Raw genomic sequence first — 26,342 nt, forward strand, 5'->3', positions numbered from 1 at the left:
CTGGTCATGATTGGTTTTCGGTAATTATTGCACAGCTAATTGGCTATTAACATCATTGCCTCGTTAACATGCATCCTGCAGGAGGAAGTAGCTCTTGAAGGCACTGAAGGCACTAAACTTGCTCCATTAAAAAAAAAAGAAAAAACTTGTTCCTTAGACGTCCACATCTGCCATTGCTCTCTCTAGAGGATCAACAGCCCAGTAGTCGTCGTCCCAGCCCAGGAACCAGCCGGAAAAGGTCGGTGGCTCGAAGCCTTGCTTCACCACGGTCACCGGCGTTCTCTTGTCGCGGCTGGCAGGGTCAGTTTCAATGTACCTTTTAGCTGAAAACACACAAGGGGAAGGAAATCTCTTAGAGTACAAGGCTTACGGAGCAGCAGCTGAAACAGCTTACTGGGGGCTACGCGGCTGCTAGAGCTACAATTTTAGATTGTTTATTTAAACAAAAGAAAACGCACAGTTTTCACTCTAACAGGTGTTGATAAACTGTAGAAGACTGGCACTTGTCTGTAGAAAACTGACATCAGGATTATAAAATGCTGTAATACCGTGGCAGCCTGCACCCGCCTACCCCCACAAGGAGGACAGGTGTTCAGAGCTGGGGGTTGAGCACAGTGTGTCTGAGTACTGCACCTCTACTCTGACCCTTGGGATCCTCCTTTCTGGAGAGATGGGATCTGTTTGATCACAACACTGACTTTTATGTTGTGATTAAGGTATGTTTCTCAGTACATTAAATTGCCTTCCCTTTGATCAGATAGTGGGGAAATAAGAAACAGTTAGGGAAAATGTGACATTACCAGATTTCAGTGCCTCAGTCTTTTCTTCTTCGTGGGCATCTTTCCCGATCCATACAAAGACCTAAATATTTAAAAAAAACCAACAAAAACCAAAAAACCAACAGCTTATTTCAGCAACAGTCGATCTCTTTATGAAAGAAAGAGTAATTTAGATAAAGCTTCAGTGAACAGAGCACGGCACAGAATAAGAACATCCTCGTGCTGGTGTGGCTGGACTGTTGACCTGTGTGACTCAAGCATAGATAACAAGTTTTGTGACTGCATTTTATCTACATAAATTGTAGATAGATGAACAAATTACACACTAGCTTAACATCAGGAGAAAGTAGCGGATGTTTGAAAGTTCTTACATAAAACATACGAAGTTCATCTCTTAGGTTGCCTTGTGGCCAATTTATGCAGTCTGTTACTGAAAAATAACAAAAAACGCGTCGGTATCTTAAACTGCTGAATTTTAACGATGGTTCCCAGTCCCTTCCAGCTGCGACGAGGATACAGCCCTTGAGAAGTGTACAGGCCGGGCGAGTACACGCGATACCCAACAGCCTGTTCCTTCAGCCCGCCCAAGCAGCAGCAGGACACCAACTTTTCTCAAGTTCCAGGTGTAAGTTTTCTTCAGTGTCACTAGTGAGGTGATCTGTTCTGGGTTCTGAAGACGAAAGGGCTCAGTAATACAACTCTCCCAGCTCCTGTAATTTGGGTCTCAGTCTAGAGCCAATTTGAGCATATTCCTTGCTCCTCTCTTCACTAGGTAATAAATGCGACATACCTGATCCCACGTGTCAAGGAGCATAACGTCGTCTGTGGCAAGGTCGTCCTGAGTCAGATCTCCAGGAACTTCTTCAATCTGGAAAACACCGGGTTGAGATGAGTACACGCTTCAGGCACCATTTTACCTTTAGAGAAGAAAGCCAGTTCGCAGAGGCTCTAGTTTCACTGTTGGTGAGCTGCACCAAGCTAGCCGTGGGGGGTGTCTGACCATGCAACTCGGGCCGTGTTACAGAAGCACCCTTGGACCACAGAACACAAAACCAGTCTGTCTACACAGAGAAACTGGCTTGCACTCGTGCCTCTTTATACTTGAAAGATTCACGAGTTAAAATTCGAGGAGCCTGACTGCTGGTTGTCAAACAGGGGAGGGCCAGTTTGATGCTTCAGAAAGTCGCTGCACTGATACAACGGCAGAGTAGGACTCACTGGTGTCTCTGCAGAAAACCAGTGCTGCTGCTTTCCTTCTGCAGGCAGCGCTGCAAAGGCGGACCACTGACAGCAGCCTGCTAGCTGGCTCGGGGCAGGCGGGGGCTGAGCTTCTCCCAGCTTTGTCAGGTAGACGTTGAATTAATTGACGGTCTTTCTAGATACTCACGGTGAAGCGCCCACTCTTGTTGGAGCATGCAAAAAGACGAGGGGGGTGAGCATCCATCTTCTTGTCCTTCAGCCGGGGAGAGGTACGGTAAGGAGCTTTTCCACCCAAAGCTGCCCAGAAATTATCTGAAAAAGAGAAAGAGAGACCGATGCTTCAACTGTTCATGGAAGCCACAGTAGCAGTACGGTTTGGGTAGGACTTGAGGCACTTTTCTGTGTCAGAAAGTCCCAAAGGCCTACAAACATGAGCGTGCCGTTAAAAGATACTTAGGAGACGCCCCTCTGTGCCTATGTCCACATTTCCTTGTTCTGGGAGACAAAAATATCCACGAAATAATTACTGAGAACACGCAGCTACACAGAAATGATCTCAGACTCCACTGTGCCTCCCTCACCTGGCTCTCTGCCCTCAGAAACCTGTACTGGGCGAGCTCCCAGTATCTTCAGCAGCTCTTGGGCTCCTGATTTCTCAGTGTCGCTGGCTCCTTGGCCAACCCAAAGGTAAGCAGCAGAGGGAGTTTTCAGGACAAAGGCATCATTGGAGTTCAGCTGACTGGCAGCAGGATCCAGCTGAAAAGAAAGAACGTTGCGTGTGTCAGATGTAATTGTCCTCTACACAGAGCCCATTATTTCAAAATAAAAAATCGGTACCAATTGTTGAATAAACTGCAGGCAAGAGACTCCATACAGGCACGGGAGGCTGTAAGATGTGCTGTACATTCGCCTGTATCCGAGTGATGAGTTAGACTTAATCACGTGAGAAGAATAAATGTATGTGTGTAATCTACAACTACCTATGGTAAGAATGCTTGGATGTGTCATTTTGCCAGTCTATGGTTATGACAGGAGATTCAAGAACTTGCTGGGGAGATCGTTGCAGAGCAGTATCCCCACTGCTGAGGCTGCTCGTTAATGTATTTCCTCTTTGTCAACAAGGATTCGCCACCTTGAAGCTAGCAACTGAGTAAGTTGCTGCAGATGTAAACCAGCTCTTGCCTCACCTGCAGCTGTCTACTAGGATTGTCTCCCTTCTGCTGCTGCACGGGGCGGGGGTTTTCTTTCAAAATTTGTGTGCATTTTCTTCCAAACAGATGTCCTGGCACAGGTTCTATTTGCGTACAGGACACTGAGCACTTTCTGCCTTCAGCACCGTTGTCACTCAGGCTGGGAACAAGTCCGATAGCCATGTCCTCATGGTTTTCAACAGTGTTTGAAAAGTGTCAAAGGGTGCAGGCTGCAGCATCTTGGGGGGTCTTAAGAGAAAATGGCTTAAATGTATTCAAGGGGACATTTATAAACGAATTGGAAAATAATTGTTATCACCACTTATCCATGGGAAAAGAGGAGTCTTTTAATAGTTTGTAAAGTTTTCAAAGTGTGAGCTTTCTGATGGAAACCCAAACAATTTGGCCCTTGTTCTGTCCCAAGGGATCACAATCCCACCACAGCCTACGTGCGCACACACCATGCAAGCCGGCTGGTTTTCCACATACCTCTACGGCTCTGGTAGCTCCCGAGGTGCTGGATCGGACCTGGAACAGCCGCGTCTCTGCAGGTGCTGTCTGACCTCCTTCCCTCGAGGTTCCACCCTTGTAAACAATCAAGGGCTTTCCACCAAACATGCTCATCAGATGAGGAGGCTCTTTTCCTTGCACCACTCGTTTCTAGAGAAAAAGAAACTTGCTGTCAGCTTTAAGCTGCTGTTGAAGAGCAGCGAAAGATATACTAGAAATGGCCTTTACAACCGTCTCTCCAGCTGGAACATCCATGTAGCACCTCGCTGTCACAGGCGCTTGGTACTAACACCCCCCCCCGAAACCAGCAGCGTTTAAACCCAGCTCTCACAATCGCCATTTCGTTTGAATTGGTGGGTGATCCACTGGCACAGAGGTAAGAAAAAACATGTAAAAACCCTCCTGTTTCATACAGGCCACTTGTAAAACTTTCTCGTGTAATAGCTGGTTAGGTTAGGGACACAGCCTCTTCATACCACCCACACCACTGCTGGAGGGTCCCCCTGCCTGCCTGCACCCCTCCACTGCAGACTGGTGTCCTGTAACGGTACACGTAACCTTATCTATTCCCGCAGGGACTTGGGGGTTTGGGTTTTTTACCTGCACTGGGCTGCCTCCCAGCTCCTCATCCAGCTGTACTGTGAGGAATGCAGAGGTTGCAATTTCATCTTGAGTGGAATCGGCGCCCTGCCTGAAAGACATGGCAAAAATTGTGTTTTATTTTCAGCCCTTCCCCCCAACATGCGCACCCCTTACAGAGATCAAGAGGAGGTAAGGAAAACCCTTGCTACCAAACCTCAGCAGCACTTAATTCAACATGAAGGAGAAATTCATTATCCTATATTGTAACACAGTGATTACAGAGGAAGATAAGAATGTTTTCTAGATAATAGGCACGAAGAATCTGTGCTTATCTCCCTTTATCTTTCTAGCAGCTAGTTAAAACCGTGCCCAGTGGCACGTTATCAGGAACTACACGGGCAGCCCCTCTAGAGACTGCATCCCTTCTGGTCTCAGCTTGCCCATGCCCTCTCCACTTGCTGACCACCGTGAGGCTGCCTGCCGGGAAACTCCTCTTTCAGGGCACAGTCGGGGGAATGTAACAGTCACAATCCACCAGCCGAGGTGGCAGAGTGTCAAAACTTCATTACAATGGTCTCAAAAGGTGTAGGAACTCTGCAAGAAGAAACAGAGCTTGAGCCAAAGAAGGGAGTAACTACTACTGGGGGAGGGGAAGGCGAGGAGGAGAGAAAACAATGCTAGCACAGTAATACCCCATCTTGGCCCACTTCAAACAAAACATTCCTGACCCTAGTAGTGTTTTCTTTGCAAAGGAATATTATCCAGGGTGAAATTCTGTCCCCCAAGGATCCCCTGTAAGTGGGAACCAGCAGGGATCTGTTTTCAAAGAAGCGACTCTCAGCCCCACATAGCCCCGGTGTTTCCTGACTTGCGTCAGGAAATCTTTCTTACCAAGTGTAAATGATCTGTCCCTGCTTCCCAGCGTGCTGGTAATTGTACAAGATAATGTAGCTGTCCCCTCCGTAGAACTGCCCGTACGTCGCAGGATTCACCGGCACTTTCTCTGAGCCTTCTATTCTCCAAATCTAGAAAAGGAGAGAAGCAGAAATATTCTGAGTGCAGCGTGACAGCAGAATAAGCACTTCCCTGACAGAGCTGCTGTTCCCTTTTCTTCCCAAATTCAGCTCCCAGAACTCGCAGTCGTGTGGCCCCACCTGCCGGGGACCCGCTGCCCAGCGCCCGGCATTCCCCATCCTGTGCCAGGCCTGGCGGAGGGCACGGGTGGCTCAGCTCATCCTGCTGCGAGCTCCCAGCCCGCGGGCGGATTTAACCAGAACCGCGGCGGAAGATCGAGGCAGACCGGCGCTGCCAGCACCGATGCCCCCTGACACGGTCAGGTACTATTTCTCTCAGTCAGACAGTCGGGAATAGAGCTTTTAGGCTTCACCTGGGACTTTTCCCAAGCATACGGTTGGCTAGGACCTCCGTGGGTCCTCCAACAGGACAGCACTCGGCCCTTCCAAGCCCACCTCCACCGCTGCTTCTGTGTGCGAATGCATGCATCCCGGCTCGTGAGGCAGGTGCTGAGACTATCGCCCATCACACGTGTGATGGCAATAGCCAAAATAACAAGGAGGAGGAGGAGGAATGAGGAAGACATCTGGGTCCACACTGCTGGGTGAAGCATTGCCCCCAGGGAAATTCTGGCATCAAAATTAACAGCTCACCTACGCCACTGAGCTGCAGGACTCTCAAGACCCTGCTGGTATTTCTGATGTTAAAAATTCCCCCAGCACTTAGGAAACTGCTGTGTTGATGGGTCTCAGGGCTCCACTTGTCTCGCTGCTCTTGCAGGGATGCCATCAAGTAGCAAAGACAATTCTGGAAACCTTCCCAAAGGGATTCTGACACTGCTCACCTGTTTCCTGCCAGAGCCGTCATCCTCCATTCCGTGCTGGGCAGCCATGGCCTTGGAGGTGTGCAGGGTGGCAGCATCAAAAGGTACTTTCTCGATCTTGGCAACGTGACCAGAAACATAAGCCTGCCCCAGTCCTTCTGTCTGGTCTTTGTCCCGCCAGTTCTTGAAGAATTGCTTAAACAACGGGGTCTCACCACTCTCAGGGAGGACTTGGACCTGAAACAAATGAGCCAGCCCATCAGGAGCAGCCCTGCCCCCACCCCACACAGTCCCAGCTCTGGCTACTCCTTGCTTCGTGTGAGCGGCGGTTTCAGGCTGCCAGAGAATCGCCTGGCACAGCCCCGGGAGAGGAGGACAGGGAAGGTCTGAAGAGAGATGTATGAGAGGAGACTGGAGAATGTCTGACCTGGCACAGGTGAGAGCACAGCTGGATATTGTGAAGGAAAGTAAGAAAGATAAACATGGTTATCTAGTAGCAAATAGGTGTCTGCCTGCTGGTAGTGATACATAGCTATGTAACTGCATGAATGGTTTCTGCCCCGAGCCTGGTGGCACACACAGCCGGGATTTGTAACCGGGCTCAGAGATACAAATATGAGCTTCTCTGTACAATAAAGTGTCTCTGGTTGCACCACAACCTGAGTCTGTACCTTCACGCGCCACACAGCCCTTTGGAGATGCCAGCAGTGAAACGCTCGCTGCCAAGACGGGGCATTAAGAGCAGCGTCAGGTCTCACGGACACCACAATCAATAGTACCTCCAGCTATTATCATACTGGGCAGAGCTTTGCCGAGAGAAATGACACCTGAACTATCTGTTCACTGCTTGTGACCACTAGTTTGAAGGCAGCTGTTTCTTTCAAGCCAATGTTACGCTATCTTTAAGCCTCTGGAAGGTCCACATATCACAACCAACAACGTGGGTCTCAGTACGACAAGGGATGCAGAGTCTGTCTCAGGCAAGTTCTAAGGAAGGCTGAAGGGATGTTAAGCCTTTAGAATCATCTCTCTAAGAACAAGAAGGGCAGGTTTATCTACACCTGCTCTCCTCCGCTCTCTGGAAAGAGGTCACGGAACAGGTAACACAGTATCCAAGAGGAAGGCATGTTAAAAACTAGTTGTGCTGGGGTAAATGCTATCATAAGGACAGCGTTAACCCAGGAGCAAACTGCGATCTCTCCCTGCAGAAGAGCAGGTCACCCAAAGCAGGAGCTGCTTGGAAGAGCACTAGTGCCACCTCACATGAGCCGTGCTCTGGAGTCAGTGACCTGCGTGGCAGAGAAGTAACGCCAGCGGTGTCTGGGGGTGGCTGTAAGGTGGGCCGCACACCCTTACCTGGGTATGTTTTGGATAACCCATCTTATCAATGAACTCAGAAGCTGTTTTCAGTGCTGCCTTCTTCTCCTCAGAGTTGGCACTCTTGCCTTTAAAAATCAAGAGAGAAAAGAAATCAACTTTTGAGAAGTTCTGCATACCCAGAGAAGAAACAGTCCCAGGTGCAGTTCCTTTTTGCCACAGTAGGAGGGCCCAGCCTTCCAGCTACATGATGCCAAATCGCAAATGACAATTGTACAAGCTCTTTTATGCCTTTTGTGACGGCTGGGAGAGCACAATTGCCTTTCTACTTGTATTAATTTTTTTCCTGGTTCCCAGGACCCTCCCTTTAATTCTCTGCCCTGCAGACCCTGTACCTCAGCACCTGACATTTCAGATGAGAGTGCTTCTCTGAGGTTGTTAGCGCTACCCACACTTGCCCTGACAACCACCACCACCACCACCACCACCACGTGTTCACTTCCCAACCCCCCTCAAAGGAAGCAGGGACTGGTAACTGGATAAAGCTCCTACATGTGCAGCTTCACCTGCATCCCTACGGTACCTTTCCAAACGAAGATCTTTCCATCTGTGCCATGGTCCAGAATGAAGCAGTCATCTGTACCCAGGGCTGCCTGGGAGAAGGGGTTCTCGTCTGCCACCAGGGAGACTGCCATGTTCCCAGCCCCATTGGAGACCTGCAATAACCCAGCACGGAGATCAGATACGGCACCCTGTGTTCCACTCCAGCTTCAGGGCCATAATCCAAAACTCAGGGAGTAGAAGGGAAATAAATTTGAATGCATTGGCTGCTTCAGGCACTATTGTTTTTCGAACAGGATATCTTTGACACAGCAACAGCGTGACAAAAACGTAAGACTTACTCTGAAGATTTCAAGTACTTTTAGCAAAGCAGACACTTGCTGGGACCAAAGAAAGATAGATCCAAAGTGGTAAATATCCTTGGTGCACAAGCAGCCAAGAAATATCTTCTAATGCAAACCAACTGCATTCAAGAACTGGAGGGGACAGTCTTGGTAACTGAATACGCCTCCCTGCAGCACGTGGGTTTAATACTCTGAGCTCCTGCACTCACTAAGGGGTAAAGGCCGACACTACAAACCATCTGGGCAGATGCTCACCACATCGTTACCAGAGACTGCTGTAGAGAAGCGTCCAAGACTTTTTGGGAGGAATTTCTTCTACACTTAGACTAGCTAATGTCAAATGTTACCTTCAAATCATCCTTTGTGATGCTCACTGGATGTAGAAAGGGGTAGATCCTAGTTCTCAGGCTCACTATTTCTAGTTCTTTCCTGTCATCTTCCTAACATGAGCCCGGTAACACAAAGAACTCCCCCTTTTCCCCATTTGTTTCACACTCCACCTTTCCCTCAAAAATTCCTGGGAAGTCCCAGCTGTCTCACTACAATCAGAAGTGGTGATAAAGACAATAGAAAGCATATGGGTACGCAGGGTAAGCAACCAAGGTTCACACATAAAACTTCATTAAAAGCTAACTGCAGAGTGAGGTAGAAACAACTGCATCCAATTGCGCAAAGATCACTCCATTCTCCATGAGGTTATTTGTCAGGGTTTCTTGTTACCTTGTAGAGCTTAGCCAGCTTTCTGTTGGCTGTATCAACTTTGGTCTCATCAGAAACTCCTGGTGGCAAAGCAGGCTTTGGTCCCAGGACCTGGGAGAGAGCGAAAAAACGTTACCAGTCAGTCCAAAAGGATCTCTGTTCCCCAGACCCTCCAGCCACAAGAACAACTAGAAGAAACTTCTAGATCAACAACAGTGAAAATACACTCTGATGTCCTAGTGGTGCAGAGGACCAAGTCTGCATTGAATTGAGTGTTTATCCGCTAACACTTGGTATGTAAAGACACACACTCCTGAGCCCATCTACCCATCCCACCCACGCCTCCACACACTGCCCTTCCCCCTCCAGCACAGACAAAGGGACAAAGCAAATAACCTGAAGCATTTCCTCCCGCTCTGATCCTTCCTCCGAAACATAGACCTTGGCACGACCATTCCGCTCATTGTCCCGAATCCCCTTGGCCAGGACAGTGGCCTTCAGCCGTTCCTGGCGGTTGCTGTTGGAGCCACACCACTGGAAGATGTTCTGGAGGGAAAAGAGAAAGACCATGCAGCTGTCAGAGCATACCAACCCGCTCTCCAGACACGATGGCAGCACAGCTGGGACTGAAAGATGTCAGACTGGCTAAACAGGGTTTCAGAATGCTCAACACAGTGGGGGAAAAAATCCTTATGTGAACTAATCAGCTGTCTCCTGCCCCTGAAAGTCTGCTAAACCTGTCTTTCAATGGTACTTACACTGCCGAGATCAAGGATGAAGCAGTCCCCTGTGTTAAAGCTCTCCCAGGTCACAGGGACCTCCGTCGCTCGGACAGTTCGCCTGCCTTTGACCTGCAGAAGCCTCTGCACAGTCACTTCATTGGGAACCACGTGTCTGAAGCCAGAAGCCACACCACCAGCCTACAGGAAAACAAAGGAACAATTCACACTTGTGCTGTTGCTTCACAAAAAATTAAAATCCTATTGATTTGCTATCAGTGAGCAGTTTTTGCCTCTCACAGGAAAGAGGGGCAGCAGCAGCTTTGAGAGACGGCTAGTTTGCCCAGGCTGGGCTTTTGTAGCATATATCAATACATCCTGGCTACCCATTCCCATCGTGCCTAGGGGACACTGATACAACACAGCTGGAGTTCTCAACATTTGAGAAAGATCACAATAAGCTGACTTATTAATAGGATTTAATAGGACTGGTAGGGTGAAGAGTGTATTTCCATGTGTATTATACATCCTGCCTACCAGAAATTATCCCAGCTTCAAGATTCACCCTCTCTGCTGATAGACACTTGGAATTACTTACCAATGTAGGCAACAGGACTCATGTCAGTTACCCTCAAAAAAAAGGCAACCAAATTCAAATGTATGAAAATAACAACAAAGCGGGAAATAAGCAAAACAGAAAGACTAGGAAAGTCTGAGACATGAGGAAATGTAAGCACCTTGCAAGCATTTGACCTGATATCACTTTCCTTGTGCTTCTGGATTTCTAACAAACAGAACTGTTCTTGACTGTATGTTTCTATTCCACTTTACTGCAATGGCATGGAAGAGTAACTCCCACTACTATTATTCCTCTTTACCAAAACATTACACATGCTGAGGAGGTGGGCTAAGCACAGAAAAAGAGAGTAGGAAGGTCAAACTCTGTTATGAAAGCGGGGATAAATTAAATCTACTAGGTAGGCGTTTCCCATTAACTCAGATCACTGTTTCTTAAATTCATTCCAGACGTCTTGGGACTGTTCTTTCCTCTGCTTCTCGAAAAAAAACAAAGCCTCGATTCCTAAAATTTCCCAGGGCTTTGCTTGTGTATTACTAATTCAGCCAAAGCTCTCCCACTGGGATCTGCTGTTCTCCACCCTGTCAGTTCCAACTCATTGAAAACATCTGCCTGAGAATGGTTTTTAAGCAACTGGAAAAAGGGCAATCCCCATTCTTCTGAGAACTGGGCAGTGGGCAGGATGCCATTTCTTGCAAATTTGATTCAGACCAGTAGTATAAAGACCCAGTCATCACCTACCTTGTACTTGATGCCAGATTTGAAGTACCCCAGGAAAGTTGAGGACTCGTGTCCTTGTACTTCACGGTGCTGAACAGCCTTCCCTTGAAGGTAGTCATCCATCTGGACAGTGAATATGGCAGCTGCCCCACGCTCATCTTGTGAGCTTTCATCTCCTACGAAATTAAAAGGTGACAACTTGGAGGGAATGCAGGGTTCCTGCCCCTACATTAAACTGTGTGAAAACACCAGGGAGAAAGCAGATTCCTGGGAAGTTTAGTTTCCAGGAAGGTCTGCAAGAACTGCTACTTCCAAACTTTTCTAATAACAACCTCAAACAGCAACATAAACTCTGTGTTTCTGGCAGGCTTACAGTACCATCACAACTGCTGCAGCCCCACTGCTTCACAGCCATCTCTGATACCTATCATTCACTTTTCTTTTGCTTTTCACCCTGTCTTGGAAGGAAACTTGCTGTGGAGCAAACAATGGAGAGATAAATCTGTGGGAAGACATTATCAGGCTTTATGAAGGGTGTAGATACTCGTGGGGCACCAGTTCCACAGCAGTTTGCCAGGCTCTCTGGAGGTCTTTGGTGTGGAAAACCTATTGACAGATGGCAGAGATGACAAGCCACCATGCAAGTATCTCACACAGCTTAAACTACAATATTGTCAGAGTTTCAGTTTTGCAGGCTGCGGAGAAAGCCTCGCCATGTTACCCGGTGAGATCTGCGGCAGAAGGCCAGTTAGGAGGTCTGAACTTCAGGGGAGGTGGGGCGTGGGGGTGGAAATCACACTCAAGAGAGTCAGAAGGACAACAACCAACCTTTATCCTTTCAGACAGAAAGATGTTGGCCGCCCCTTTCATGTGAGATCTTGTCTTCCCTGTGAGCCTCCGGAGAACAGGGATTTATTCTGTCATCTTGATCAGGAAAAGCTATTTCTAGGTACAGAGATGGCTGTACTCACTATTGCAGAAACCATTTCAAATAATTAAGGGGAGCAGCACTATATGCACCCAAAATTGCATTCTCACTGTACCACCCATTCCAATAAACACCAAGGGTTTTATTTCCTTGGGTAACAGCTGGTGTAGTGAAAGGAACGGGGTTCACCCGGGGCTCCCAGTTCAGCAGGGGCACTCCCAGCAGGCTTACCTAACCAGAAATGCAGGTCGTACTGGAGGTTCCCACTCCGCTGTTTGATGGTGTTCAGCACCAGATAGGAATCTCCTGTGAAGAAGTCTCCATACAGATTTTTTGGCACTGGTACCAAATCAAATTTCTCGATCCTCCAGATCTGAAGGCCAGGTTCCTTCCCAGCCTTCGAAAACTCAGCGTGTTCCACCATGCTGACAGGCTAGGGGCGAGACAGAGAGCATTGTTCAATGTGCATCGAGCAGGGAAGCACGTGTTTACATTACACTGCTCCTGATCTCTTCACTACTGTTCCAGGCAACAAGTGGCAAGTTTCCTTTTTGCTCTTGCACTGAATTTTGAAGGAAAAAAAAAAAAAAAAAGGGGTAGGGGGTGTGGGTGTGTGCAAAATCCCTCTCAATTGATCACTGTTAATTTTTACTTCCAATCAACTCTTCTTCCTGGCTCAGTCCTGACTTACTCTTTCCTACATTTCTCTTTTTTCTGCCTCTCTGGATTTTACTCTATGTATTTTCTTTACTAACTTATAGCTTTTCAACACAACACAGAAGTGAAAGACTAATTCCCTTGCTGACTGTTCTTGTCTATAAATGATGCATGATGTTCAAGACTGTAGGAAATAAACCTTTTAACAATACACGTTGCACATCTTGCACCAACGTTATTTAGTTTTTCTAAACCCTGTCTGATCTTAGCCAGCTCTTTCTGGAAAATGTTGTGAATATCAACAGAGAGTTAGATAAAAAAAATAACAGGTTTCTTATATCTCTTCTGTTCTGACATGTTACTTCAGTATTTCTGTGTAACTGCCCCCTTACAGGAAATACACCAATATACACAACACCCTGTCCTAAGGACATGGCCATTTTGGTTTAATATGTGTTTTATCATACTTGTGGAATGTATTAACAATAGGCAATCCATTCTTCTAACAAACATATTGAACACTTTTCTATAGCTATAATATAAAAGAATTAACTTTGGTAATGCTGCAAGAAAAAAAACACGTTTCTGTCATATTGAGAAAGGAAGGTTGTCTGTATATTACAGCATGCCTTTGAGTGGTATCAGGTAATAAGGAAGAAAAAATTAAAAGTTATATTAGAAGCATCCAGTATTTTGACAAAGAAGGTAGTTCACAGTAGCTGATGGACAAAAGTACAATATGCTCAGCTTTCAAGGCAGAAATAAAGAATGTTACAAACTAGAAAGCAAAATAGCAAGTTAGCTACCAAAGTGATTCCTAAGCTGAAATCAGGTATCAAAGGTGGAAAATAAAGAACTTTATCGTCATGATTCCAGTCAGCCTGGCTTCGTTTCTCCCAAATTCCCACTATAAAATTGGACAAACCCTTTACAAAGAGAAGAGTCAAACTCTCTTGTAAAAGTCATTGAAAAACAGAAGTTTTTCAATCTTTAATTGTGATGTTAATCACTTACCACAGCTGAAAGCACAACAGCTGCTGTAACAACATATCCGAGCCCTGCAACAGACATGGAGCTAACAGAGTTCAGCTTCAGAGCCACCACACAAAAGATGGTGAGAAAAATATAACTCAAGTCCCGTTTGCCCATTTCTAACAGCAACTGGGCTTCTCCCTTCTGCAGCGGCTGCAGGGAGTCCCAGCTCCCTCCTCCTCCTCCTGGCTAGTGGAGATGAACCACAGAAGCCAATCTTTTATCAGGGACAAACACATCCACCCCCTCCGCAATAGAGGGGCGTAACGTGTTTGTGCAAACAGTCCTCTTGGAAGTCTAGAGACTCCTTCAGCCATTTACAGACACTTAATCCCAGCAGGCAGTAAGTCAAGACAATATGCTATCCATTACAGCCAACAGCGCAATTATGTTCCAACGAGCCAAACAGCTCGTCACAAGGCCAACGAGAGAGGAAGAAATTAAGAGACATCAGCAACAGAGACAATATTTTGTCAGCTGAGAACTGGAAAGTTGATGAGACACAGAGGAACAGGGAGGCTGTTCCAGATGGCACAGGCTGCAGGGAAGGGATTTTGGACATGAGAAGAACAGAGGAGCACTGAGATACAACTGAGTAACCTGAGGATGGAGGGAATGCGGCCTCATCTCTCTGAACTTGTCCGAGCAAGATGTAAAATTCAGCACGTGCTTTGTGTGTCTTGCGCCCAAATGCACCCTCCACACAGGCTACTACCAGAGTAATACAGTCTGGAGGGGTTTGAGATGGACCAATGTATTTCAGCGCACATTAGCAAAAGGGCATTAGCAGTCTGTGACAGAATAAGAACTTATTCAATAATTTCACAACCAACTATTTCCGAAGGTGTAGCAAGACCCTGTGACAGGAATGTAACAGCCGTCAAACCTATTCTGCTCCATGGAATTACAACACAGCGTGGCTGATCGTAGCGTATCAATGATCTGCCACCAGTAAAGAGCTTATTCTTCCAACCGTCTCACGCTTCAGCAAGCCAACCTATCACATCTTCCACGTGTTTGCAGTAAGTAAACTGAGCAGTAAACCTACCACTGTGGCACCCCAGGAACAGAGCAGCCCTGTGCCCCCACCAGCGGTGGAATGGCTCCTGCAGGTACAACCAGCAGGGCCTGTGAGATAGCATCTGCCAAACACTGCCCAAGGGAGGCGCGGAGACCTGCCTCAGTCAGGCTCCCTGGTACGCGGTCGTACTGGAGGGTCAAACAAGAATGCTAGGAGGAACCTACCTAATGCCTACATGGGGTTGTGCTGCTGCTCTTTTGCTCTTAATGCTCCCAGGGATAAATTACTGACACTCTGAAGTTCCCACTTTCAGAATCTCTCAAAAGACGCTTAACTAAGGGGCCAGATCCTCCACTCACTGAATTCCACCACAAAACTTCCATGAAGGATCTAGCAGACCTCACTTCGTCTGTGCTTTCTCCACGAGACCATTTGTTCTCTCTCTCTCTCATTACAACACACTGCTTCTCTGTCATCCAAACATGCATTTTGTTTTGAAATATCACCCTGGCAAACTGATATAGTTAATATACCTTTGAAAATGTCACTGAAAATTCTCAAACTGAAATAGATAATAAAAACGATGTCTTAGTCTTGATGGTATTTCTGATCTCTGTGAAGGAAGTTCAGAGTGTCAGAGGTCTAAGACCCGGTGAAAAGATTGTTAGAACTCTGACTCTGAGGAAACCAGCTGGGAAAGGCTTCTGCAGCTGCAGCACACCCAAATCAGGATGACTAAATTGCATAACATTAGAAAGAGATGGGTCCCTTCCAAATGGAAAAATACTTTGGACTTTTTACTAATAAAAATACGCACATAGTGCCGCATTTGGGCAAACTTCACAGACTGACGGGGAAAAGACCTAGGGTAGTCTTCTCTGTCAGCATCCCATTTTAGGATATACAGGAATCTGCAGATATATCCTCACAAGCACACACGATACTGTGGAAAAACACTTTATAGGATCTTCTAATTAACTTGGCATTTTATAAACTTTGCCCTCAGTCCAAGCTCGCATTGCCAACTAGCTGCAGAATGTAAATAGAAGCAAAAGAGGGAAAGAGGGCTACAATGAATAAATTGTGTGTTATAGACCTCCTTGGTAAAAACTAATCTGAAGTGTGTCTGAAGGGAGTAAGCGCGATGTACTCCAACAGCTGGTATGGTTTATTACTGCCGTCAGCAAATGTTGCGTTGTTAAATCAGGGCGCCGAAAGATGTGCTCTGGCCGTTTTATCGCGGGCGTATGCCAGATGAGATTGCCAGGACCCTATCCAAAAGGGTGTCCTATTGGAGACATGGGGAAAAGGCATATTTCAAGCTGATGTTAATAAAAACTGTCCAGCATAGCCACAGAAAGGGTGTGATGGAGAGCCAACATCTTATGCAAAGGGAAGTTATTTAAGGAAAACAAGGAAAAGGCTTGGAATACAGGATTTCAGTGCAGATGGATCATCTAAATAACACTTGGTTGCATAATTATGAAAACAAGAACTTAAGAAAAGAAGTCCAATGGCTTGAGCAAACAGTGGAAGACAACAACTATTATGGTATCCAGATGTGCAGTTAACACAACTGCGACAGGCCTAGCTGAGAACACTGCAGAATGGAGAGCCGCCTATAGGAATAATTCCAGGGATATAGTCCCTACCGACCAAACACAAAACGTGAGACTTGGTACATGAGGGATGCTGACACTGCAGGGGTCTGCGGCTGGCTCACAGGCCAACGGCAAAATTTAGAGGTTGTTTCTTCAGGGAAGGGTTGAATGATTTTCCTGAGGCTGGAAGGTGCTTCTTTCAGAGGAAAGGCCAGAAAAGTCAGAGAGACCACGCAGCCTCCCTGCTCTGCAAACCCGACGTTCTCACCCTGCTGTGCACCCTCTCCACTAGGGTGCTGTTGGAAGCCCTGACAGCTGATGCCTCCACCACCTCCGATCAGCAGTTTTCTCTCCTGGTATCCAACCCAAAACACTTTTCCTATTTCCACCCTGTGATTTGTAATAAACAGTTATTTGCCTCCTCCCCTAAGTGCTCCCATTTATGCTCTTTACAGTCATCCCTCTGGCTGTGCCTCCCACTCCTCTGTCACGGACTCACTCTACACCCTCACAAACCAATGCCATCAGCACTTCCACCACTTGTCTTTACTCTGAAATTTTTTTAACAAGAAGGTGCCCAGCTCTGCACTGCTCGGATGTGGCCCAGCACAGCTATCCTGAAAGGAATGTCCTGTTCCCTTCAAGAAAAACCAGTATGCACAGAGCCCAGACTCTCACCGAACCTCACCGCACTGCAAAGTCCATTAAGGGAATAATTAGTACCTAGTTCCTCCACATCAAATATAGTATCCCACCTTCACACCTACCACCACCTAAAGCATGTAATACTATCCAAAGTTATCTTTCTACAAGACAATATCATCCAGTGCTGGGAGGGGGAGGAATGGGGAAAGAGAGAAAAATCTTTACTCTGTTAAGCTCCAGTCTGATCCCGACTCAACCTCAAACATTCAGAGCAGCTTTACCAAAGCTGAAGGAATGCACATGCTCAACAAAAACATCCTCCGACTTCTGGTATTGCCAGAGTATTCCACAACACAAAGTACACAAGACAGTAATGGTAATATTTTAACCGGTTGTAAGTTAATTAATTAGTAAAGCAAGATTAAACCCAATGGAATGGGTGTAAATATTTAGTAGCAGGTTCCTCTGTATGACACAGCAAATATTAGCTTACGGGGCTTTCCTCACAACACTTTGTACGCCGATGCTTCTAAGAGCATGAAAAGCACGTATATATTTTAGGCGAAGTAATGATGCTTCTGGGTGGGGTTTTTTTTTCCTAGATACTTACTGAAGAGGGGCAATCAGAAAAGAAGAGGTGGAAAATTGTTGGTAGAAATAGTGGGTGAAAAAGAAAATAAGTGCAGCGGTTCATTTAAATAGACTCTGCTGTAAAGGGGTCTATGTCTTGCAAAGGAAAGAACAATTTTAAACGAGTATTTACACGAAACAGAGAAACCCAGAGCTCTGATGACTACATTAACAGAACCCTGGTTTAAAAGAAACAGTGCTTGTGGGGTGAGGGGCCTTATTTTCTTTTGTCTCACAATGCATCAGAGAGCTAACTCTATCTCCTCACATTCAAGAAGCCACTGTACAACACTTTACTCTCCTTGCAGCTTTTATTCAGTAACTGGGCACTTACAAGAGAAAAATGAGCATAATATTTTTTTAGAGCTACAGTTAATTTGTGGCAGTTCACACCCATATATACCCAGAAATACAGCAAGGACTTACCTACACAGGGCTGCTGAGGCAACCTTGGCTGAAATGAGACTGTGAAATAAGTGGTGGTCGGCCAGACCGCCATGTGGTTGTTCTCATTTGCAGCTCCAGTGTCTGGCTCGTGGTAGGCTCAGATAATTTGTCTAAACTTGCTGCATAAACAAAACCCACGCAGGAAGGTCTGCAGCCAACATAATGTTACACCACGGAGTACCTAAACCACCTGCTGCTTACTTCTGGAACAGTTTCTGTATTTCTAGATGGCAAAGGCTGTGTTTATTATTTTAATGGATAATACTGAGCAGCAAAATAAGTTGCAAATACAGACTGCATTTTTAAAATATGGGGAGAACAGTAAATCTTAGTAGAGTCTGTATCCACACAAGATTCATGCTAGAAAAATGCTTCTTGTGCACCAATCCTTATTGTACCTTGGGGGCAAACAGTTGCATTTCCACCCAGCTAATTCTCTCCTTTCCTCTATTTATTTGCCAAAAATTGCCTGGAGAATATGGACAGCTCCAAAGAAATAATATCTCCTCAGGAAAAGAAAAGACTCCCTTGTCTCACAGCATGCCTCCACCTCTATTAAATGTACATCACCACTGTACTTCTGCTGCAACAACGGGAAATCTGTAAGTCACTGTGTTCTGCAGGTGGCAAAATGGTACAGTCCTACCAGCGTGACCAATCCCAACGAAATCAACAGGTTGTACTTGAGAGAGTAACATTCCCAGAGTAAGAGCTGCATTCTCCAGATCACTGTCTGAAATAATGACACTGAAGAGATAAAATGTACCACAAATAAAGGTTGTTGCTTGCTTCAGTTTTAGCTGATTCTACACTTTGAAGAGAATCTATACCTTCTGACTGCCCACGTAGCCATTTCTCTTTTCTCTGATACTTTGCCAACTCATAAAAACTCTGATGAATTTACAAAGATTGCGACAGTGAACGCCACAGAATGATTCAAGTACTGACAATAAAAAACTCAAGACACGATAACACAGAGAAAGGAAGACAGCTCAGCACACTATTAACAGCGGATGACAGTGCATATCAAAAACAGAAATACTTGTCTCTTCCTTATACCGTCCTTGCCAAAACAGTATACATTATGACTAACTCTTCCGTAAACCACTGAAAATAAATTTGGTGGGACTTCAGCTTTGTTGCCAAGGTGATATGCATTGAAAAATACCTAGAACGATAGATTAGATCTGTTTCCAGTCTCCAGACAGCCCTAAATTCATATACACATAAAACTAAAAACAACACCTTTCCTTCCATCCTTGGAAGCAGCTAGTAAACAAAGCTTGTTTGGGACAAGAAAAAATTAGCACAGAACTGCCTCCTCCCACCCTAGCCATGGTGACTCCATCAACTATTTCAGTTCTCTGTAAGAGAAGCAGCACAGTTAATAGTATTCCTAGCAGCTACATCTTAACAGATGCAGCCAGCCACAAATCTGAAAAACTCAGACTGGCATTGTCCCTCCAGCAGCTTCCCCCTTCATTTAAATACGCATCTGATTCCAAAAAGAACTCGGATCAACAGCCGTGGACACAAAGTACAGCATTATCTGTACAACCGGCAAGTAGGCTTTTGCATTCATAAGTTAAAATTCCTACTAAACCACTTTGGCAAATTAGAACACCCAGATGATTTGAGTATTGTTCACTTTTTCCAGCTGTTTATTTGCACTATGAGTCATGCCAGCTCTATTCTGGCCTCTCTATCTTTTGAATATGATCCACGAGGTAAACAGAGAGGGTTCAGCCCAATGCACCGAGGCTGAAAACTTAACACAAAAGCCTGAGTTTCTTCTCAGTTGCAATGATGTAAATTAGGAAGATTATTACTTACATGGGAGAAACTTTCGGAGACTACATAGGTCTCCCATCTGAAACACACCCAGAGAAAATCTGCTGATACAATCAGCTGTTTAAAAGCCCTACCCTAAGAGCATACATGAGAGCTGAATCATGCACTTAAATACACACAGCATAGATAAGTACGGATCAGTGGAAACCAGCGACTACTTACATTCAGTTGTGAGCAAAAGTGAATCCTGAATTATACTCAAATGCAAATCATTGTTCTGTCCTGAAAAGACATCTTAAGGGAGTGCTTATATAACCCATAAAACATAATCCAGTACGTTAAAATAGGACTACCACCCCCCATTATGTCCCACAGAGAGATCTGGTGGTGACAGCCAAAGCACATTGATGGACACAGCGGAGACATGCCTGTGGTCAGCTGCGGGGAAATGACACAGATGTTCTTCCTCCAGTCACCAGGTCCTGACTGTGTGCAGGGGAAATCATCTGCAACTTTATGCAAACCCTCAGAGCAATCCTCTGAGAATTAGCCAACACAGCCCTCCCTAGTACAGAAGCCTGTTCAATCCTTTATCCATAACCCAAAGAAGAACAGAGTAATACACTATTACCAGAGAAGAGGCGGAAACCAGAAGAGATGGCCTAAAACAAATCTAAAAGGGAAGCGTGAAACATGGTCTTGCACTGTAAGCATAGCATCAGACATGGGAGACTGGGTGAAAGGACTTACAATAAGCCACTGCTACATGTCCGATGCAAGTACATGCAAATATTAGGGTTGAGCATAAAAGATATGAAAGCACGTAGATGAAATGTGGCGGTACACCGCACTGATGCAGCACAGCATGGTCAAGTCCTCCAGCAAGCCCACTGCCGCCCGGGGCTCGCTCCGCTGCTGTGGCAGCAGGAGCCCAGGGTCACTGCACCGAAACCACCCCAGGGAGCCCCTGCCCTCCAGACCAATTCCACAGAGAAGTTACCTTTCTGTCTCAAAAACCTCCACATGGGACAACTCAGAATTAACAGAAATTAGTTCACTTAATACACATTCAAAAGCAAAGTGCTGCTTCCAGATCAGGGACAACGATCAGAACACGAGGCATGGCTGAGAGTTACAGCCGCTGTAGGTTTTCGGTACCTGCGCCTACCTGCTGACAAGCAAAACAGACAGACCTGCTGCTACGATCAAAAGCTCCCTCCAGCCGCGCAGCCGGCACGCACAAGTGCGGGCAGCTTCTGCACGTCTCCACCATCCTCCTCCTCAGCAGCACTAGGAGGAGACAGGACTCCCCCATTTCACACGAAGTGGTTTTCTTCACAAACACCTGCTTCCAAACACATCAATGTGGAGACATGCAGACTTACTAGAGCTCCCCTGCCCACCTTGCTGTCAGTTCTCCTCACATACGCAGGGGTGGCCACCGTGTTAACGGCTCTGGCTTGAAGGGACACAACTTTGCAGGAAGGCTGTTTTCAGCTCCAGAACCCCACAGCCCTGGCAGGAGCACCCGGCTTGCACCCACAGGGCACACAGCCACGAGGGCAATGCCATAAACACATGCCAAATTCACACCCTTCTTCCTCATAGCAAAGCCATTAACAGAGGGGGGGTCTTTTCTTTTTAGTAGGATTCAGGCTTCAGTGTTGAGGAACGCCAAGCATTCTCAAAGCAAGACAGCCTGAAAGGAGGGGAAGTCCTAACGGTGCTACCTCTCACCGAAGCAGCCTCTCTCTGCCCCAAAGGATCCCAGGATGATTCATCTCCTCCTTAAAGACACTTTTTTGAATTGTAGTTGTATTTTTACTGTGTGTGGAAACATTCAGTAAATAACATATGTTTAAACTTTGTTTTTGGATGGCATCCCACTGACTGACTAGCTCCTGATACAGACAGTTGTTTCTCCCTCTCCCAGTTGTACCGGGACATCAGCTGAGATCAGTTCCAGCTCTTCAGGTTCTCTGTGGGAGGTGAATGAGGTACAAAAGATGAGAAAAGGAAGGGAAAGACCATAAACACAGCCTGTAGTCAGAAAAGAACACTGTGAAACAGGTAAAAGGGGTAAAAAACCATAACCTTCCACACCATCCAACCCTTCCACCCAGTCATCATCACATCCCAAATTTTGATTAAAAAAAAAACGGACAACCTGCTTTGAATATCCTGACTAAGGATGCAGTTACTCGCTAAGTTCCAGTCCATCCCAAAGTGGGGAAAAGCAGACAAACTAAAATACAGGTCATTCTCCAGAGGGAAGTGTGAACAGGCAGGAGTCTCCAGAATACCAACCAAATCAACCACTCCAACGTCAGCGGCACCACCACGCTCCCTCAGCTGTCAGCGATCTGGCATTTTCAGTTTGCCAAGCAGGCAAAGCACCCCAGGAAAAAGCTGCTACAGCTCTATTTAACTCCATTAATGTCAGAGCTCTCCTTAACCTTGCCAATGCATCATCAGTGGATAATCAGAGATAAACACCTGGCAATCCTGCAGAGTCAGAGGCTTACTGTGAAAGGCCTCCTTTCCTAACTTTTCTGACCATGCTTTCCTTCACCGAACAAGCGTGAAATACTAGAAGTTGACATCTTATGAACACTGTCTGATCTGATTTCCTCTATGGTGGGATTTGATGCTGACATATTATCAGGCAGCTCTCTTCCAGTGCCCTGGACACACACCTGGATCAGCAGACGATACTCTGAGCACCTCTGTCCAGTGATGGACATCACAGGACTTGTGCTACAGCAAAAGCAGCGTTCACTGTTACCAGCAGCACGTACCAGCAGCGTGGCTGTGTCTGGAGGGTATGAACATAATGGTACGTGTACAGAAAAAGTCACCTAGCAGCGTGCCAAACAGCTAATAAGAGGCCTGATGAATCTGCTCTGGCAATCAGTGTACTTTTACTATCAGGAAGCTGAAGACTGTAGGACGTAATGTAAATATTGGAAATTTGCCAACATCTGTGACTTCTTGGGAAGCCAAGATGAGGCAGAAGCATAAATGTATCTCTAAAGTCCAGGCCTGGTGCATATAAAGTCTGTTCAGACACTCCTTATCACCAGTTAATTTACTTTTATTCTCCTTCCTTTAAAAACATCTGAAAGCAACCTTCACTTCAGGAAATCCCTAATCACAACAGTTCTTGACTGCCAGAAATCACCAGGATAGACCTGAGAAAACTGACCGTGTATTTTTCCATTCTCCTCCTCTGTCTAAACATCTGCTGTGAGCTACGGTCAGAGACAAGATACTGATGAACCAGCATGACAGCTTCTCTGCTCTTGTGCCCAGTGGACTGTATCTGCCTGCATCGCCTTTGCACACTACTACTGTTTTGTGGAGCCTCCCACAGAAAAATACTTCACAAACTGACACAACACAGTTTTAGGCTCAATAGCTGTGCACTATCTCCACCTAGGGAGCTTGTGCCTGATACGGGAAAAATAGTTCCATCGTGGCTCGTAGCTGCAAACTCCAGCAAGTTTATCACCTTTATGGGAAAAGAAATAATCATCCAGAACATTTCTTTCCAATTCCCTTAGTCATCTTAGTGTCTGAAGTGATTAAAAGACTGAAAAGACAAGGACTCGAACTAATGCTGTGAGAAGCAGAACAAATGACTTGACAGAGGTACACAAAGAGATAAGCTGCACAAAAAGAAGATAACTTGAGGTTTTCTTGTTAACATAAAACTGCAGTGACCTGTGAAAGCCACTGCACAAGACGCTTTTTGAGTCTTGAGTTTAAAAGGATTCAAAAGAGATTACAAGTGGACATATAAAATAACCATATATACAATTTTCTTTTCAGTTTAATTTTTTAGAAGGGATATCAAATACCTGGTTTGGAGAATCAGACAACCACTAATCAACAGAAACAATACACAACTTGTTACCGACAAATTGCCCGTGTCAGAATCTTCTGAATCTTCTGCGTTCTCATGAAAAGCATTTGATAACAATCAGGCAGAGACTTATTCAGAACCAACTTATTCACGTGGCAATTCCTAAGTGCTGTGAAAGCGAACAAAGAACAAGAGCAACTGCTTCTTCCCAGAGAGTAGTTACTGTACTCAAGCGACTTTATATCTGTCTTTAACCACGTTCCGCTTTACAACAACCAATCTGCAACTTGATCACTTCAGCTCATTTAAAAAAAAAAAAAAAAAAAGAAAAAAACCTGTTTCTTTTGATGTCAGGATTCCAAAGCAAAACGGGGAAACTGTTTGTGAAGCTGCCTATTCCTGTCCAACACCCTCTGTAGCATACAGGCTAGGCAGTAGCAACACTGATGTCGGAGGCTGGAATTAAAATGGAAAGCTTGTATTTGCGAAGTGAGTTGAAAACAGATACAAATCCTGAGTAATAAAATACGCCACCGTGCTATTTTAAGAATGGTTTAGTTCCCACCAGGACTCAGTAAAACACCCAGCCTACAACAAAAAGTTATTTTAACCAAACTTGGGGTGGGGAGAAGCGCTGGCTCAGTATGGGTCTTTAAAAACTGCTAGCTGCTGCTTCTTGTCCTGTGGGAAGGGTCTTACCTCTTCCACAGAAGAGGCACTCAGTGACACTGCTGACCACACTCTGCATTCTATAAGTGGTTGAAGCACTCACAAAAGTACACTAACAGCCTTGTAACGGAACATGTCAGGCAGCCAGACTTCCTAGAGCTGGCAGCAATTGGCAACGTTATCAGAACCATGAAGCTTGACTGTGGAACACTATCTCACATCCCTGCTTTGGTGATGAAAGGTACAAATTCACAAACATGCTGGATTTGTGCCTGTAAAATCAAAGCTGAAACTAGCAGTAGCATTTTTGCCTTGTCACCCTTTAGACATTCAGAAGCAGCCAAAGACTGATCGCTGTTCAATTTCCCCAGTGTTTTCCCTATAGCACTGGAATTTCATCCAGATGGAGAAAGCCTCCGCTCTTCTGAGAGCAGGAGACATTCTCCTGAGGATACTGCTGGTACTCTGCTCTCACTAAAACAGTTATCTAAACACTCAGGCAACCTCTGGAAAATCCTTCCCTGTATTTAAACACTTAACATTCAAGTTCACCATCCACCTATGTCACTGATGAGGTGTAACTACAATTCCTGCCCTGTCTTCAGGCTGAATTCTGGTGAAATCCATGGAACTGGACTTCTCACCACTCCAGCAAGTCAGTCCTGCGATGGGGCCCGTCGATGATATAGATAAAATAATGCTGACACCCAGGGCTGGTGCATAAGCACAGAGGCCAGCGTTCTCATTACCTGCTTGGGAGGGGAGCAGCCAAGTTCAACCCAGAGCCAGACACCGGGCACACAGTGGGGTGGGCAGGGGGCTAAGACGCGGCAGCAGCCATCCCATGGCGCAGAGGTTAAACAGGGCCAACTCCTGCTGCGCTCTGCTAGTGGTGTGGGTTAAACCTCCATCTCTCACCTCTGTAGTAGCAACTACGGAATAAACTGGCTCACGGACAAGATAAGAGAAACCAGTTGCAATAGCCAAGGCTGCACCAGACCTATTCCCTGGTACCTGGGTTTCGCTTCGCTTGCCCAGACGGATGTTAGACAGTATTCTGTAAAACAGTTTGAGAAACCTAAAGGACGAGAGATGTTAAAGGAATGCCCTCCCCATCTGACTGCCGAGTGGGTGCCCTGAGCTGAGCCATGCCATACCCCAGCAGAGGAAATTTTTTTGCTGATAAACTTGCATCATGCAGAAAGTTGGTAGTGGAAAACAGAAATTGTAACAATCAGTAAGAAAAATAAGAGACTTAAGGGGAAACAATGCTAGTACCGTCCTTGTTAGCAAAGGCGGATTTTTTACATCCAAAAGCAAATAACATTCAAAGCAGTTTTATTCAAAGAGGATCTACTTACTAATGAGGCCTCCTTGAAACAAGTCATCCCCATAACTTTTTTTTTTTTAAAACACTCTTCCTAGGAAACATTTTAAATACGTTTTAAGTGTCCACAGTTTTTGAATTTCTCTTCAAACAGAGCTTGCAAACATTCTTCCCCCAGGCAAAGAACAAAGCCAACAAAACCCCCGCTGTCCCCATCGCGGGCGGGGCTGGCACGAGTTTTGCCAGGAGCAGTTTTACGCTGCCGGGCCGGGGGGAGCGGGGGGCCCCGACCGCCAGTCCCCCTGGGGCTCCCGGGGCCCGGCCCGGCGGCTCCGCGGCCCCTCGGCCCGCCCGGGGACACCAGCGGCCCCGCCCGAGGCGCCGCGCTGCTGCCAGGCGCGGGCCCCGCAGCCCGGCCGCCCTCACACCAACGCCCCGCCGACCCCCCCCGCCCCCGCCGTGCCCCCCGCCCCTCGCCCGGCACCTGGCGGCGTTCCCTCGGCCCGGGCGGGCGGCTGCCGGGGGTCCCGGGGCGGCGGCTCCCCCTCAGCGCCGCGGCCCGGCCCTACCTGGTGCCGGTGTTCGCGGGGCAGGAGCAGCTGCCGGGAGCGGGGCCGGGCCGGGCCGGGCGGGGCAGGGCAGCCCCGGGGGCGGGACGCGCCGCGCCCCCGCCCCGCCACCACAGGGCGCGGCC

At 46.6% G+C, this 26,342-nt stretch overlaps 1 protein-coding gene across 5 annotated transcripts; it reads right to left on the reverse strand.

Annotated features, from left to right (window-relative positions):
* Positions 1 to 4: 4 nt before the first annotated feature.
* Positions 5 to 26,342, reverse strand: GSN (gelsolin). 5 transcript variants are annotated; one of them, XM_055719980.1, is made up of 18 exons: positions 26,218 to 26,276; positions 25,683 to 25,742; positions 12,195 to 12,396; positions 11,057 to 11,211; positions 9,778 to 9,939; positions 9,416 to 9,565; positions 9,041 to 9,130; positions 7,999 to 8,131; positions 7,455 to 7,543; positions 6,120 to 6,335; positions 5,153 to 5,286; positions 4,280 to 4,370; positions 3,659 to 3,829; positions 2,561 to 2,735; positions 2,167 to 2,291; positions 1,570 to 1,647; positions 801 to 861; positions 5 to 323 (listed from the first exon to the last, which is right to left on the reverse strand). In XM_055719980.1, the coding sequence occupies exons 2-18, from the start codon at positions 25,713 to 25,715 to the stop codon at positions 154 to 156; spliced, it is 2,235 nt and encodes a 744-aa protein (XP_055575955.1). In that variant the 5' UTR covers positions 25,716 to 25,742; positions 26,218 to 26,276; the 3' UTR covers positions 5 to 153. The 5 variants fall into 5 exon arrangements, with proteins under 5 accessions (XP_055575955.1, XP_055575956.1, XP_055575957.1 ...); XM_055719981.1 differs by lacking the exon at positions 25,683 to 25,742 and having other exon boundaries at positions 26,218 to 26,342; XM_055719982.1 differs by lacking the exon at positions 25,683 to 25,742 and having other exon boundaries at positions 26,133 to 26,271.

Source organism: Falco cherrug, chromosome 9 (genome assembly GCF_023634085.1).
Source record: "Falco cherrug isolate bFalChe1 chromosome 9, bFalChe1.pri, whole genome shotgun sequence".
Lineage (NCBI taxonomy): Eukaryota > Metazoa > Chordata > Aves > Falconiformes > Falconidae > Falco > Falco cherrug.